The sequence below is a fragment of the Crocodylus porosus genome, unplaced genomic scaffold, assembly GCF_001723895.1.
Source record: "Crocodylus porosus isolate Cpor-Errol unplaced genomic scaffold, CroPor_comp1, whole genome shotgun sequence".
NCBI lineage: Eukaryota > Metazoa > Chordata > Crocodylia > Crocodylidae > Crocodylus > Crocodylus porosus.
This window is the reverse complement of record NW_017728906.1, coordinates 168,606,197-168,622,877: the sequence shown is the minus strand read 5'-3', so window position 1 is coordinate 168,622,877 and position 16,681 is coordinate 168,606,197. Positions and strand designations below refer to the sequence as shown.

The following is a 16,681-nucleotide window of genomic DNA, read 5'->3' as shown; positions in this document are numbered from 1 at the left end:
GAGCACAAAAGGCCTACCTGACTTGCCAGATTTATTTTCCCTGCTACAGCTGTGAGAAATTTATTTTCCCTGGTATAGCAGTGAGAAATTCAAGACACCTCCAATAATTAGATTCTATACCAAATTTATACATTTTTTTATATATAGACCCCAATTATTGGGGGGCTGTCCTATAATCATGGTTGTCTTAAAATACGGGACCTATGATTTTTAAAAATACACTACCAAAGTTTAAATCGGTTCACAAAAGAATCTAAAAAGGAAGTTACACAATTCACCATAATGATGTTTACCCTTTGAATGAAGTATTCCTCAAATCCATGCAATTTAAGGACTTTTCCAAGATCAGATGCAAGTAAGGCCAAAGGTAATCTTGTTATGTCTGAATGCTGTGAATTTTAACTCTAAATATTGTTGCTAGATTAAAGTTACAAGTGAAAGGTCCTAACATAGTTTTTGCCAGTTACAGCTACCACTCAGTTTAGCCTACAGTATTACCTGATGAGGTTTGTCAGCTCGTTGAAAGAAGTCACAGTAGATGTATCCCAGCAGGCCCTCTTTTTCATGGACAACTGCCTGGGAAAAAATATATGAAAATATACGTTTCCAAAGTAAATACCCTGTTGATTGGGTAAGTTGGAAAAATGTCATTCTTAGTGACAGAAAATGCTTATATTGAATCTACCTTGCACCACATTACAGTTTGCTGATACAGGAATAATTTGATAGTAAATAGCTGAAATATATGTATGAAACATCCAAGTGCATTCTTCAAACCAAACCTATTTCTACAATTTACACAAATTGAGTACCCATCAAAAAAAATAAGCAACATCTCTTATCTGCATATACTAAACTTTCTAAACACCTCTGAAATATTGCTGGAGTTGGTTTATGAAAGAAACAGATTTAACTTCGTAACCAGAAATGCCAGATGGGCCACTAAGGAGCAGTGGCTCTCACTGGAGGCTAGACCTAGAAGGAAAGGACAGATGGAAATTCACTGGAAAATACTGGGAGGTCAGGGGAAAGATAGGGGAATTGATCAGTCCCAAATGTGGTGTCTGCTTCTGTTATTTCCAACCTACAAGACAAGAAGGATGTGGGATATAGCGAATCAAATAACAAAATAAGGAGATACACCCAACAGAAAAGAAAGGAAAGGTAGCGGATAGTAGGAATACATACTTACAGCATTCTATTAGGTTACAACAATGTAAGTTAGCACTATAAAAGGGCAATAATCATCCCCTTACAGCACGGGTGGGCAAAATATAGCCCATGGGCCAGATCCAGCCTGCTAGGCCATTCTATATGGCAAGTAGGACCCATAAAAAAAATTTAGAAAATTAATATATCTATCCCTGGCTGCCTGTCAAAGTCGACATAAGCCAGGGGCAGTAGGACCCAGGGGAATCTACCAGCAGGATTCAGTGGTTGCAGAAGCAAGCCTTGGAGGCCCCAGCCCTGCCCAGCCACAAGCCCTGTGAGGAGCTGAGGCTTCTGGCATGGGCCCCTGGGGCTGTTCCTGACTCCCCGTACTGGAGGGAAATTCAGATAAGAAGTGGGGGGTGGAGGAGGCAGGGGAGAACTGCAGACAATCATCCCGGTCCTCAGGGTTGGGCTTAGCCAGCTGCTGTGGTCCCGGCACTGCAGCTGGGAGCCACATGGTGCCGGAGAGAAGGGGCAGCGAGTGGGCATGCAGAGCTCAGTGATAGCCACGCAGAAGCACAGGGTACACACTGGTGCACTGGGACTAGGGCTAGCAGGGGCTCAGAGTAGGACGGCAGAAGCACAGGCCTGGCCTGGCTCCCTAAAGGATGTCTGGGGAGGGTTGGGGCATGTGTGGAGGGGGCTCTGTGCACCCACTCGCTGCCACTTTCTCCCGCCTGCTGCTGCCATTTGCCTGATGCTGCCACCATTCCCCTACAGCTCCCTGCCGGTTGCTATAGCACCACATGGTTCCCAGCTGCAGCTCCGGGCCGCAGGAGCTTGCTTGGCCCCTGTGATTCTCAGATAGCTCTGTGCAGTGCCAGCTGGGCCAGTCTGGCTCCTGCTGCGTCCTGTGGTCTCAGCCGGGAAGAAGGGAAAAGGTGGCAAATGGGAGGAAGTGGTAGTGAGCAGCAGCATGAGGCCATGCTGGTGCCAGGAGCAGCAGGAGCGCTGAGCCTGGGCATAGAGCACACCTTCCCCCACACTCCACATATCCACCCACAAATCTATATCCACCCACCCACACCCCCCACAATATATAAGACTAAGACTTCATTTTACGCTATTATGCAATCTCCTCTATGTACACTACACCAACACATGTAAATCAGGACAAATATATTTTTTGAAATCAAATTAGTAAATGTTTGATTTTTAGAATATAATTTGGTATTTTTCTGGTTCTGAGGTGGCAAACTCTTCCTGAAAGGAGTTCTTCCTGGGGGGGCAAGCAGACGGACTTCTCATGGCAAAGGTCAGGGGCTAGGGGTGGGACTTCCAGTCCCAAGATGGTGACCAGGGGACGGGTCACCTGTCAAGGGGTGGGGCTACCCTGGCGGCCCTCAACAGCTTGCCAAAACTCAGTAAGTGGCCCTCCACCTGAAATAAATGCCCACCCTTGCTATATAGAGAAACCACACCTGTATTTAGGTGCCAAAGCATAAACAGGCATTTCGTGAGACTTTTCCAAGCATTCACGATGCCTAATTTCAACTGAAATCTGTGTACCTTACATGCCTGAGGAACAGGGGTGTCAAAGATATGGCCCCCAAGCTGGATCTGATCTGTGGAACCCTATCAACTGGCCTGCAGTGCTGCCAATGGGTCTGAGAGTAGACCCACAGGCTGCATGCGGTGCCTGCTCTGGGGCTGACAGACTGTGCGCTGCGTGTGTGTGCGTGCTACCAGCCTGTGGGCATGATCAACAACCAGCCTGTGCCATTCATCAGACCACAGGACCAGATAAATTTGACATTCCTATTTCAAAAAATGCTACAAAGGTACCTACAGGCATCTTTAGTGTTTAAGTTCCTTTATCCTTGCTCTTAAGAAATTATATGGATTTGGCCCAAGGTCTCTCCTTTATGTTTAAGGCAATTAGGAATTAGAACCCTTACCAGTTTGCGAACATCTTCACACCAGACTTCTCCTTTCTCAGTCTGTTCAGCATATAGAGATATTCCTAGAAGCTGACTGAACAAGGAATTCAGACCTTCCATACATGCGCCAAGAGAGAAAAAGGGACAGTACAAACTGGGCTCAATGTTATACCTAAGGAAAACATATATAAAAAGTAAAAGTATTTGCTGAACCCTATAATCCAATGCAAAAATCCAGACCTATGTACCCCATTTATAGGTATTTTATGGCACTTAGCAGTATCTCAGCATTGCACATGATACAAGTATATACCTTATTATAACACTTATAATATCATTTTTGTTAAGTGAATTATTAACTTCACTTTTCAAATAGAGAAAACAAGGACACAGAGATTAGAGTACATTTCAAAATTATCCACTGATTTTTGAATGAATAAAACCAAACATTAGAACTCTGCTATTTTTTAAAGTCTCTAATCAGAATGCTCTATTATAGCCATGTTTTAAAAGAGTAGTTGTTCTGCATCCACTTGCTCCTGTTTCCTTTCCTCCAGCCCCCATTAACATAAAAGACTGAGCCTTAGAACGAAGGAAACTCAGATGCTGCATTTTGGTGACATGTTTCACTGCACTTACATTTCACTATCCAACCTCACTAGACCATGGTGCACAGCAGGATAGGATTAGTATGCTAAGCCACGGCAATCACTTCTTTTAAACTTTTCTTTGTGGGCTTTTTTTCCATGTCTTTTATGTTATCCTTATAAAAGCACTCTAGCAGTATTTTGCTACTGCCATGGCAACATTTGTTGAAGATATCAGAAATGTTTAGATACAAGACTATCTATCTTCACCCTAACAGTTTGATTTCTGGCTTGTTGCATGCATTTCATTCTGCTTTTGGCATGCAAAACAAACTAGAACTCTAAATGGTTACTACACTGGTTATTATTCCCCAAAGTAGGTAGCAGCATTTAAATTCATATTCAGTCCAGTGGAATTTGGCACAACAAAATATTAAATAAAAATTAAATAAAATCAAGATACATTTTTCCCCTTACACCTGGTAAGCTGCCATACCCAGAGAATAAAGCAAAAACATATGCTCCATTTTAAAAATGCTTTGTTTTGGATTAAGCAAGCAAAAGAACGCAAGCCTCCAGAAGTGCATGTAATCTGGATCCATTCGGTGTATTTGGGGCCATAAGAAGTTTACACCTATTGGAACATCAAATACACTGAATTTACAAAATAGCTTTCATAGACGAGCCTACAAACTTCACTTTATGAACTTCCTGGATACAAAAAATCATGGACCAAATATACATGGTTATAGGTAGTAGCTATGTTGGTCTAAGGACATAGACAGACAAGGTTATTTGAGTGAATCTAATATCTTTTATTAGACCAACTCAGAGAGTTGGAAAAGATTTTCTTAGCAAGCTTTTGGGTCTAAAAACCCTTTGTTAGGCTGAGGAAGCATCTGCAGTTGGTGTGTGCTCTTCCTGGATGGAATGAATAATAAAGAAGCCAGAGGCTGGTATGCATGCAAGAAAGGCAGTCAGTGAAGATGTAAATTGAGGAGTCAGTGAGTGAGAGATGGGGGGGGAAGAAAGGGGTTGAATGTAGCAGGTAAACAGTGGAGAGGTACCAAGGGAGTCAGATGTCAGGCAGGTTGTAGAAATGTAATACATCTCATCCAATGTACCAAATGCCCTGATGGAAAACATGTAGGAGAGACCAAACAACAACTGTGCACCAGAATGAATGCACACAGGAAATCAAAGACAAAAATACCCAGTTACCACTAGGGGCACATTTCTCACAAGAAACCCACTCTCTCCAATCTCTCAGTTCTAATCCTCAAAGGGAACTTACAAAACATTTTTCACAAACGAGCCTATGAACTTCACTTCTTCAGCCTCCTGGATGCAAAAAAATCATGGGCTAAATATAGACATTGGATTTATGACACACTACAACCTGCCTGACATCTGACTCCCTTGGTACCTCTCCACTATTTACCTGCTACATTCATCCCCCTTCTCCTCTCCCCCACCTCCCCCACCCCCCCATCTCTCCCTCACTGACTCCTCAATTTACATCTTTACTGACTGCCTTTCTTGCATACATACCAGCCTCTGGCTTCTTTATTATTCATTCCATCCAGGAAGAGCACACACCAACTGCAGATGCTTCCTCAGCCTAACGAAGGGCATGTATACCCGAAAGCTAGCTAAGAAGAATTTTTCCAAGTATTTGAGTTGGTCTAATAAAAGATTTACCCAAAGAACCTTGCCTGCCTGTGTCCTTAGACCAACACAGCTACAACCTCACCCCCGTAGTTCAGAGGTGTATTTATGTCTTCTGTAATATGCTTTAGCAACCCTAAGAACACCATGGCTGCTGCATCTGCATACAGACCTCCTGGAAGTATAAAGCTGCATCTACTCTGAAATTTTCAGATTGGATAATTCCTTACTGATACAGCTCCACAAGTGGTAGCACTACTGCAAAGTATAGCAGATAAGGCTAAGACAAACTCAGGAGTTACTACTGTATTTTATAATCCTGCTCAGAAAACTAAAAGGATAGATGCTGTACAGGCTGCTTAATGCACCTCAGTTTTATTACAATACCTTCTCCAAAACTGATTCCCAAGCTTAAGCCTCTTCTGAGTACAAACTGCAAGCTGAACTGAAATGGTATTTTAATTAAAAAAGAAATGCAGAGGCAACTGTTTTATTTAAAAGCGAGATGCATTCTTTGTACACATTATCTGACAGACTTCTATTGTTAGCTGACATCGTTGGTAAAAGATTGGATTTTTAAGAATTGAGTTTTACTTCTGGCGCACAGAATTTATCATCCACCAAAATAAAATTTAAGAGAATAACACAAGACAACAATCTTTTTAAAAGGTTCTATGATCCTTCTTACTAAAAAGATTATAGTAGATTATACCAGTGATTCTCAATGTGGGTGCCAAAAAATGAATGAAACCTAAGAGCTGGCATTTTCTGAGGGGTGCCCCCAATCTATAAACATTGAAAATCACTGGTTTATTCCAAAGTAGCCAAAGATGTATTGGGTAGGGGGGAGGGAAGGGAAGGGGAAGGGAGTTTGGCTTCATACTACTTCAGCCAGATTATTTTCTATTCTGGAAAAGGAGATGCAGAACTTTTATGTAAACAGGAGACATTTATACAAAATCTGAATCCTGTATACATGGCTAGTAGAAACAAAGTTTTAAGAACTTTTGCATTTGGTTCACATGGAAGTGCTGGAAAGTTCGCTGAATACCTATAGTTTAGTTATCTTATACATATATTTGTGAAATGTGCTTTCTAAATATAGAAATACTTTGCTAACAATAATACTACATAATGAGAGTGATGAATGTCATACATATATACACATCTAAGGAAACCACTCTGGTTAAAGAAAAAATTATACTTTATGATAATCAAGAAAGAAAGCATAACAAAAATACATTTACTTTGTTTTTGGTACTTTGGAACAGATACTGCATGAACAGGTGGACAAATATATGAACACACACTAAACTTAATTCAGTCAAGAACCCAGAGACCCACTAAAGGAACAGATTTTAAATAGCTGAATTCAGCAGGAAATTAAAGCATGTAACTGCTGCCAGCAAAATTCAACTGCCAGAGTAGAAAAGCACACATGAAAATCAAGAACAGTGTTACCAGACTTAATCAAAACGACTTCACTTTTATGAAGAAATTATGAAAATTAAGAGAGGTGTCTGAGAAAATGGAAGACTGGCACTACATAGTACTTTTTCCAGCAAGTGATGTGGAACTTGACTGTAAGACTATGCAGCTATATTAACAGATGCATTTCCCAGTAATTGCAAATATTGCCCAAGACCAATGTGAAACACTATAATTAGCACAATGTATAAAAATGTTTACTTGGAAAAAAGAATAAAGCAGGGATGTCAAACATATGGCCCATGGGCTGGATATGGCTCACAGAGCCCGATCATCTGGCCCTCAGTGCAGCCTTTGGGTCTTGGATTGGCAGTCAAACCCCATGCCACTCATCCAGCCCTCAGGGTCTGATGAGTTTAACATAAACTCCATGTGCTTACAAAAGTGTGTAACTTATCTCTATCTTACAGTAAGTAATTACCATATTTACCCAAATACAAGATGACTTTGAATGTAAGAAAACCCCCAATAATTAGACTCTACACACAGAAAATATATACATTTATTATAATTTTCCATGTGTGAAACCTAATTATCAGAGGATCATCTTAAATTTGTCCCTGCCACTATTGCAGGTGGGGGTGGGGGGGAAGAGGTGATGGGGGAGGCATTAATAGAGCAGGAAGTATGGTGCAGGTGGTAAGGGTCAGGAAGAGATGCAGACACAGGCAGCCTGCCCCCCCAAATACTCACCATTGTGACTGCTCCACCCCCGCCCCGAGCCTCAGGCTGCCCCAATCACCCCCCTCCCCCATTTCTCCCTCCATGCTGCTTCTGCTCTAGCCTGACCCCATAGCAGCAGCACAGAGCCAGCACTACTGTTTCAGCCCAGTCCGGCAGCAGAAGCGCCAGCTCCCTGTCACCCCTGCTCCAGGGCCAGGCTGGAGCCATGCTCTGTGCCCCACAGTGCAGCAGAGACTGAGCCTGCCAGCAAAGAGCAAAGATGAGGAGGAGTGCAGCAGAGGGAGAAGCGATGCAGGGAGGGAGACTGGGGGCTGTGGGGGGGGGAGGGAACAGCTGCAGTTCCGGCTCTGGCTCCTACCCCAGGTTGGGGCCGGAACTTCAGCAGTTGCCTGCCCACCCCTCCCATGCTTGATTTTAAGGTGAAGAGCTTTTTTCTCCATGTGAAACGGGGAAAGGACCTTGTTTTCTAACTGAGTAAATATGGTACTGACTCCCCCCAAAGAAGAAAAAAAATAAGGTGTCTACAGTGTGGCAGCAGGAAAAAAAACTGCTTTACCTTTCCCCATTCCTAGGGAAGTCTTGGGGGCTAGGAAGTGCCTCCAAAAACATACTCCCCTTTGAAGTAGGACAGGGAAGTGGCATGTCTCACTGACAGACATTTTGATTTATGTAAACATCATGTGACTTAGAAGGAGAGTGGAGCATTGCAGCCATTTCTGTGGGACAAGCAAGATGGAAGGGAGACAGACTGGATCAACAGCACTGAAGCATGAAGTAGCTAGCTGGGATACCTGGACGACGCAAGGAAGAGAAGCACAAACAGACAGTATTAAAATAAAAAGACAGTGGCTAACAAGACATGCATTTTTGTTTACGTAGTGCTTGTCTGTCTATTTATATTTTAAATTTTGGGGCGAAGAACTGTCTCTAACTATAGGCCTTGAAAAGCCCTAATGAGTCAAATAAGCCTAAAAAATGCCTAGGACATCTTCACAATAGATTTTGGTGTATAGGCATAGGCTATTTGCTGAAATGAGGGATGAATGGTAGGAGCGTTCACAACGGGGGCTGCTCCACTTTAATACAAATGCCAGACTGCTTCTCCACACAGGCAAACATCATCACCATGAAAATCTCTGCCTCACCAAGAGAAAATCTCCTCACTAGAGTTTCCCCCATCCTCAACAGCAGGTATTGCATTTAAATTAGCCATAGCTTAGCAGGCTGTTTCTTTCAGTACACTGAGGTTCTCATCTTGATTAAACAACACTGACAACAGAGAAGTTAAAGAATTTGCCCAATATCATGTGAAATCTTAGATGCTGTCAAAAACTGACTCTTCTTCTGAAGGCAGACCATGCAAGAAGTACATGATTGTAAAGTTGGAAGAGACCTCAAGGATCATTTAAATTCAACTCCTTACAAGTTCTGCTATTCCTAAATCATCCCAGACAGACGCTCATCTGGCTGCTTCCTAAAAGCCTCCAAAGAAGATAATTTCATAGGTTACTTGGAAAGTTTGTGCTATTGTCCTACTGCTCTTCCAGTTTGCTGTAGGATAACTATTGCCTCTGTGGCAAGGGAGAACATTTTTTTCCACTTCTTACCACAGCCTTTCAAATATTTGAAAACTACTATCATCTTCCCATTTCCTCTTCTCCAGACTAAACATATGCTGCATTCCAGCCACTGTAGCATCTTTGTTGCCTGCTGCTTGACTCTCCCTACTTTCTCTAAATCCTTCTTAAAATATGGTGCCCAAAACTGGATACAGAACTTCATCTGAAGCCTAATTCCAACTGTGTCTTGCATACAATGCTCCTGTTAATGCAACTCAAAATTGTATTTGCCTTTCTTGCAAAAGCATCGCACTGCTGACTCGGAACAAATTGAGGATTCCTCCTTCCCTCCAGATCTTTGCGAGCAGTACTACAACCTAACCTATTACTCCACCTCCTGTCTTTGTGCATTTGTTTTTTTTCTTCCCTATATGTATCTCCTTATGTCTGTCGCTGAGTTGAAAACATGATTGAAAAATGAACCTAATTATGACATCAGTTTCACTGATGGACAAAGAAAGGTACTTTGGACAGCCTTGCAACCACTGTGCATTCTCCTTTAGTTGACAGAATATCCCCCATGGACAAGCCAGTCCACAGTAAAGGAATGCTTTGGATTCCTTGCTGCTGCTAAGCTGTCATGAAGTAATATCTGTGATTACCACTTCTAGTCAAATAATGAGCTGGCCTCTGTTATTCATACCTTGGGCATTTTTCAACTAGACTATAGCAGTGCGATGTACCTACCTTAGCACTTAAAAGCTAAGTAATACAAAATGACCGCAGCCCATCTTTTCATGAGCACATTAACCAGTTTTCTGCTCTGAACAGTGCCTTTCACACAAAAGTTTGAGCCAAGATCAAGATCTCATTCCTTATCTTCCAAGGTGTTCTGTGACCTGGACCCCACATATCAAATGATCTTCTGGAACTCCTAGGCTGAGGACTCCACTTCTCTGGCACAAGAGAAGTCTCTGCAATAAGGGTAAAGCTTGTATGTGCAAACACGACTTTCTTGCAGGCTGATCCCAGACTGAGATCAAAGCCCTCAGGAACTAAGGATGATCACTTTTCATTTTTAAGTGCAAGAGACCTTTCTATGACCTTGCCTTTTCCAACACAACACCATGTATATTTAAAACAAGACCAAACAAAGCCTTATCAAAACAAGTCATTCCACTCTACTGCAGAAAGCTTACAGTTATAAATTTAAAACACAATTTTTTGCAATCAAGAAAATCATATTTTAAGCTTAGATACTAAAAGACGCCTATATGGACTTGAGTTACTGATGAGTCCTAAAAGATAATTGTACTCACAAACAGGTACAATATGACAGCACAAGTTAAAGCTGTGCTTCTTCTGCAAAGAACCACTTCTGAATGAAAAACTAATTCATTTGTAATAATGAAATAAAAGTAGTTTCGTACAATTGCTATGCCTGTAACTACCTCTAATAATTCTGGTTTTACAATAATATATTTCTATATTTTAACAAGTTTTTGTGGGTTTTCATACTGAGACACCAGCTATAGATAAAACTCCCAACTTACTTAAAAAGCAGTGAAATTGACAAAAAAAATAATGACAAATATATTACGTACATCAACTTTAAGGAAAAAAAGAATACTTCTCCCTCCCCAGCTCTAAATTTCCAGTTCAGTATCTCAGTTAAAGAATTCAGACAGAATATAATTTAAGGCAATGATCCCCTTTAAATTATTCTGCTGTGCCCGTAGGAATGGTACCATACAGGGCATCCATACCATATAATTCTGAAATTCTGCAATGTGGTGATGCACGGTAAACAAAAAAACAAGTTTCTTGACTTCTACTATGCATCTGTTAGTAAATTTCACAAAACCTTCTCCCTTTAAGCATTTGGTTCTGTAAAGCAAGGATAATTGTATAGTATTACAAACACCATGAAAAAAAAAAATGCAGATTTTCCCAATGCAATGTCAGAAGGAAAGTACAGAAACTTTGCAATGTCATTTTTTATTTTATACTCAAAGAAAATAGAAATATCAAAGAAGTGAACAGTCTCTTTGATGTGAAAGCCTGCTTTATATTAAAGGATGAACTATAAGAGAACTTCAGACCTGTTACTTGTACAGTATGTGGCTCAGCAGTATTTCTAAAGGAACTCATATAGTCAAATGATTTAAGAAAGAAATTAACTGACACAATTGGGTTTAAATGTTCTTCAATAACAGCAGGCTTTAAACAAAAGGCTTTCTCTCTATAAAGAACAAAGATTCAGTGTGTCATTATAAATAATTATTTCTAAGCTTGTATGACTTCATCAAGTCTAAATAAAATGCAGACTTCTAAAATCACATTCATTTAAATAGTATATTTAGAAAGACTTTTGTGTACCAGGACTTTCATCTATTTTATTCAAATGCTTTTGATAAACTTCAGTATTAAAGAACAATGGTATTTACTCAAATATCATTAAAGATTCAACATTCAACCCTTTAACAGTTATGAACTGGATGCTTCGCAAGGCTTCTTACTGGTAGCTATTAAGTGCAATATCTGGCAGATGTGGTAATATCTCTAAAAGCTCTTTTTCCTATTGTCATCAATAAAATACAAAACAATTTTACTACTTCTAATAAAACTAAAATCTTAAGTTGATTTTTTTCTTCTCTTCCAGCACCAAGGAAATTTGAAAAACATTTTAATTAAAAGATAAAAGTAAGAGGAACCCCTCAGGTTAACTAGAAGAGATTAAGACAGCGAAAACCCCTTCCAAGTTCCACTGCATGTCAGTAAACGATGAAATTTAAACTATTACCTGAAGGGACACACTTCTAACAAGGATTTATAGGTGGTTTTATTTTTCTTTTTACATACTATGCTGCAAACCATAAACTATTACTTATGTTCCTCTTGTCTTTCTTTCTGCTAAGCATACTTTTCTGGGTATTTTGTCAATTCAGATTATTGAGCCTGAAACACAAACTAATTCAATTACACTTTAAGTTTGTTCAGCACAGAGCAAAGAACTTCATATCCTACCACAAGAACCAAGACAAAGAAATTATTCTTGAAATTCTTTGCAACTTTTCTTTTGATCTATTTACCATAGAGGTTAATCTTTTAGCTACCAAAAGACTACTGCTTTTAAATCTGGTTAGTACTGTTTTTTTCCAATTTCTTAATATCATATGGATGGAAGACATTAAAACTAAGGAAAAGTATTTAACAGTAATTGAATCCAAGATATAGGTAACAAAATCTATGTAAGTTTAGTTGCTCTACTGTAATATTTCAAAATGGTTATGTAAATACCAAGAACTTGCAATACACTATATAGTAAACACGATAACTGGACTCCCACTTTTATGAATCCCTCCCCTCAGTAAAAGTTACAGTTGTATATATTAAAGACCTAAGAACTTTCTAAGAAAAATATCTTGGATATTTTTCAGTGTCAAGATTTTTCTCTCAAAAATACCATGGCTATTAACCTAAACAATGGTAAATGAGATGCCTTTGCCCAATGCACAAGGGAAAATATGCAGATTTCAGATAGGACTCTCAAGAATAACTTAATCAAGAATGATGCTCATATGCGACAGCAATGAATGCAACAAACGCTTAGCCAGTAGTCGCAGAATGTTTCTCTCTAAAGGAGAAGCACAGTAGAATTGTGATTTTCAGCTTCTTAAGCTTTATATTTTTTATTTTAATTTTTTACTTGGGCAGCACAAGTAAATGAATTCTCTTATTTTCTTCCACCAAAAAACTGGGCATTTTTTCAAAGGTATATGTAAAAGCAATTTCTCTAAATTATCCCAGTTCCTCATTTGGCATTCATTCTTTCAACCTACTCAAGGTCAGAACCTGTAAGGGGGTGGGGGAGGAGGAGAAACTTCTTGATATGTTCTTTGACCAGTTCTTGCTTTCTTCTTCCACCAAAAGACCTCTGCACTCACACTCCACCAGCCAAAAAAAGCTTGGCCCCCACTGGTTTAGGTCTCCAAGCTACAGGCAGACCTGCAAGGCCAAGTACAGACAGTCAAAAAGCCCAAGGCTGAATCAATTCAATCTTCACAGGTTAGTCTAAGCTAGGGGTAGGTAACATTTTTAGGCTGCAGTGCCGAAAAACACCACAATGCCTACCTGGGAAGGTTCCAGAGTGCCGGCATCCCAGAAAAACAAAGCAAGGGCAGGGGGTACATAGCCCCTCCAAGACCAGTCATCACAGAGAACAAGGCAATACAAGTACATCCATATCACTAATTGGACAAAATCTTTGCCAGTTTGTCACAAGTCCAAAAAATGAGTCATAGCCAAAAAAGCCAGCCCAGCCTAGTAAGTAACAATGATTATGAAAATAAGAGTTAAAAACAATTATGCCTCAAAATTCTCCTATCAACCAGGAAAACTGTGAGACTATTCATCTGCTTAAGTCTTTGTAGGATCAAGACCTCAGGGAACATATTTATTATTAGCAGCACTGGGTGAGATGTCATCCTATAGTTAATTTATATTCTCTGCCCTGCAACCCAGGCATAACATATTTTACATACACATTAGACAGCTTCTTACTTGTTTGAGGTTGAAGCAAGTTCTAGCATTCTGTGTTTTATTATATTTATGTTGCCAAAATTCTCGAGGTTCTCCTAATTATTCTGGTCTTCTTTTAAGATAGATAATTTGTCTCCATTTTCTGTTAAAAGTATACTTACACTGACGTCTACTCTCTTAGCCATTTAAGCTATAGGTACATAACATTAAGCTGTCAACATGTTGTTTTAAACCTTAAGAGGGCACTTTAAATTGTATTTTTTGAGAATTATGCTCAATAAACTAGTCTGCTACCATTTAGTAGAAACATGTACTTCTGAAGTGGAATCAAGTTTCTAAGGAAAGTACTTGCTGAAAATTGAGAGAAAACTTTTGTGGACAAACTAGGAGGGGGAAGAGTCTGCTCTGTACAATGAGCTTGGAGCTCCTCCTGGTGTTCAATATACAAAATATCACTGATGTTCACAAGGATCCTAGGGTTGTTCATTTCACTGGTAACTGCAAACAATAAAACTAATGACTGATAATGGAGATAAACTGATATAGCAATAAAACTGACTACCATTCAGAATGTGCAGGTTCAAGCTCCTGAGGATATCTGATATTTTGTTTTCTATACAAAATGAAATAAAGATACCAAATTGAGCTATCAGGCATCCTATTAATGTTGAGACTATTTGAATCTGCTGAACAATGTTATGTCTCCTACTAGTGCACTGAGATAAAAGAAAATGCATAAGAAATGTAACTGTGTATAATTTTATAGAGAAGGTGCTGGGCAAAGTCAATCAATTAATTCACTGTTAGCAAATTCAATCAAAATTTGTAGGGTTAAGGAAAAAGTCCTTAAGTCCAATTAAGGATCAGACTCTACCCCCTTGATTATGGTGAAAAGCACTGAAATCCATTACACAATTCCTAAAATACAAGGTTGCAAAATCAGGTGCTCATCAACTTAAGTAAAGATGGTGAAATAAAAGTCTACAGGTTTAGCTAATTCTGTGCTTGATAGTGAAACCTTTTTGAACCATGGGTCAATTTTTTTCCACTGACAGGGGCTTCTCCTCCCTGCAAAAAATTGGTATGACTTGTAAGTTTTAAAGTGCTTGAGTCCTCTTTGTCACAAAAATGCATTCAAAGTTTAAGACTATATATGACAGAACAGCTGACATGTAAATAATCCAGACAGAAGACAGATTTGGCCCCAGTGTGATTCTAAACAATAAAATATTATTCAAGACTACAGGTCTTGATCATATGAGCAGTGGAAGAAACTGATACCATGGTTAAAAAGAATATAAGAGAAAACAGGTTTATTTTCTATTTACCTCATTTCAAAAGAATTCTTAATTATATTATCTAGTAGACATGGGCAAAAATATACCAGTCATATATCAGATTGGCACTAATAAAAGGAAAATTGAAATTACCAACAATCAGCTTTTTTGATCGGAAGAGCGTCGTGTAGGAGAGCAACCTCTTGCTGGTAAGTCTGTGGGGGGGAAGGAGGTGTGGGGGTGCAGATCAAGGCCCCCACAGTGAGGGAAGGAATGGGGCAGCTGCAGGTGTATGCAACCCAGTGGGTGATTCGTCCAGGGGGTGTGGGAGGGTGGGTGCCTCCCCACCATTGTGTGCACCCCTGGGGGAGCCGTGGGGGGCATGTGCCCCCTGTATTTGTGCATGGGGTGAGGGTAGGCTACTTGCTACAGGCTCAGGGGCTGCATCAGCTTCTTCCCAGCAGAGAAGCTGGGATGGGGCTGTGCTTGGGACAGGTGGGGACGGTCGGGCGATGGCAGCAGTGGGAGTGTGGGTGACAGGGTGGCTATAAACAATTCTGGGGTGGCTCTAGCCCACCCCGTAGCTACTCCTCCCACTGCTGCCACCACCCACCCTGCCCCCATCCACCCTGAGAACAGCCAAAGCCCAGCTCCCCTACTAGGAAGAGAATAACACAGTCCCTGGCCCTAAGCCCTCACTGGGCAGTCTGCCCTCACCCCATGCACAAATCCAGGGAGGTGGCATGTGCCCCCCATGCCTACACTGGGGGTACACACAGTGGCAGGGAGCCGCCCCCACTCCCTAGACGAGCCACCCACGGCTCCGGGATCACATTCACCACCCAGGCTGGGCAGCTCAGGCTACATCCCTGTAGATCGGCTATTGGACTGGTATCAGCTGATATGGAGAGTTAATAATAGGTGTCGGTCAAAAAAATTTTTTTATTGGTGCACCCCTATTGTCTAGTGCTTCTATTTTTGGTTGACTTTAGTGACGCACGTATATACCAGCAAGCCAGGCAATAAGGAAAAATGACTAAACAATTAATAAGCAATTACTAAACAAACCTATCGTCTCTTCTCTTGTGCTTATCTCTCAGGGTCATAGACAGATGTCTATATACTATTTAGTAAAACACAGCCCTAACACTGACTGAGATTTCTAGGGCTGTCATGATACCATATACGTTATTCATTTATTATTAGATGTATATCCTATCCTATCCAAAAGGCTCAGGTGGGCTTACAAGCCACAGACAGGATTTCTTTAACCAATTCTTCACCTCCGTTTTCTTGTGCAGGGACCGGGACTTCCCCACTGCGATGCCAGACAGACTTGAGGGGAACGCCTCCAAACCTCAGGTTGGGGAGGACCTGGTTAGAGAGCTTCTGGAGGGGCTGGACGTGTTCGTCAGCAGGTCCAGATGCTCTCCACCCCAAGGTGTTGAGGGAGCTAGCTGGGGTTATTGCAGGGCCCTTGGCACAGTTTTACAAGCACTCGTGGTGCTCGGGACAGGTGCCAGATGACTGGAAGACAGCTAATGTGATCCCCATCTTCAAAAAAGAGGGAAGAGAGAGGACCTGGGCAACTATAGGCCCGTCGGTCTTACCTCAATCCTAGGGAAACTCTTTGAGAAGATCCTCAAGGAGCACATCTGTGATGGGCCGGCTTTGGGATGATGCTCAAGGTCAACCAGCACGGTTTTATTAGGGGCAGGTCATGTCAGACCAACCTGATTGCCTTTTATGATCAGGTCACAAAGGCAATGGATGCAGGTGTTGCC

At 40.9% G+C, this 16,681-nt stretch overlaps 1 protein-coding gene across 3 annotated transcripts in view; it reads right to left on the bottom strand.

The window, feature by feature from the left end:
* The window catches only part of MIPEP (mitochondrial intermediate peptidase), a 101,817-nt gene that overhangs the window by 53,465 nt on the left and 31,671 nt on the right, over positions 1-16,681 (bottom strand). For 2 of the 3 annotated variants that reach the window (XM_019530173.1, XM_019530175.1), the window contains exons 11-12: positions 3,111-3,264; positions 499-576 (exon numbers count right to left, since the gene is read on the bottom strand). In XM_019530173.1, coding sequence (XP_019385718.1) covers positions 499-576; positions 3,111-3,264 — 232 coding nt within the window. The remainder of the gene's footprint in view (positions 1-498; positions 577-3,110; positions 3,265-16,681) is intronic. The other variant, XM_019530174.1, reaches the window with a different exon arrangement.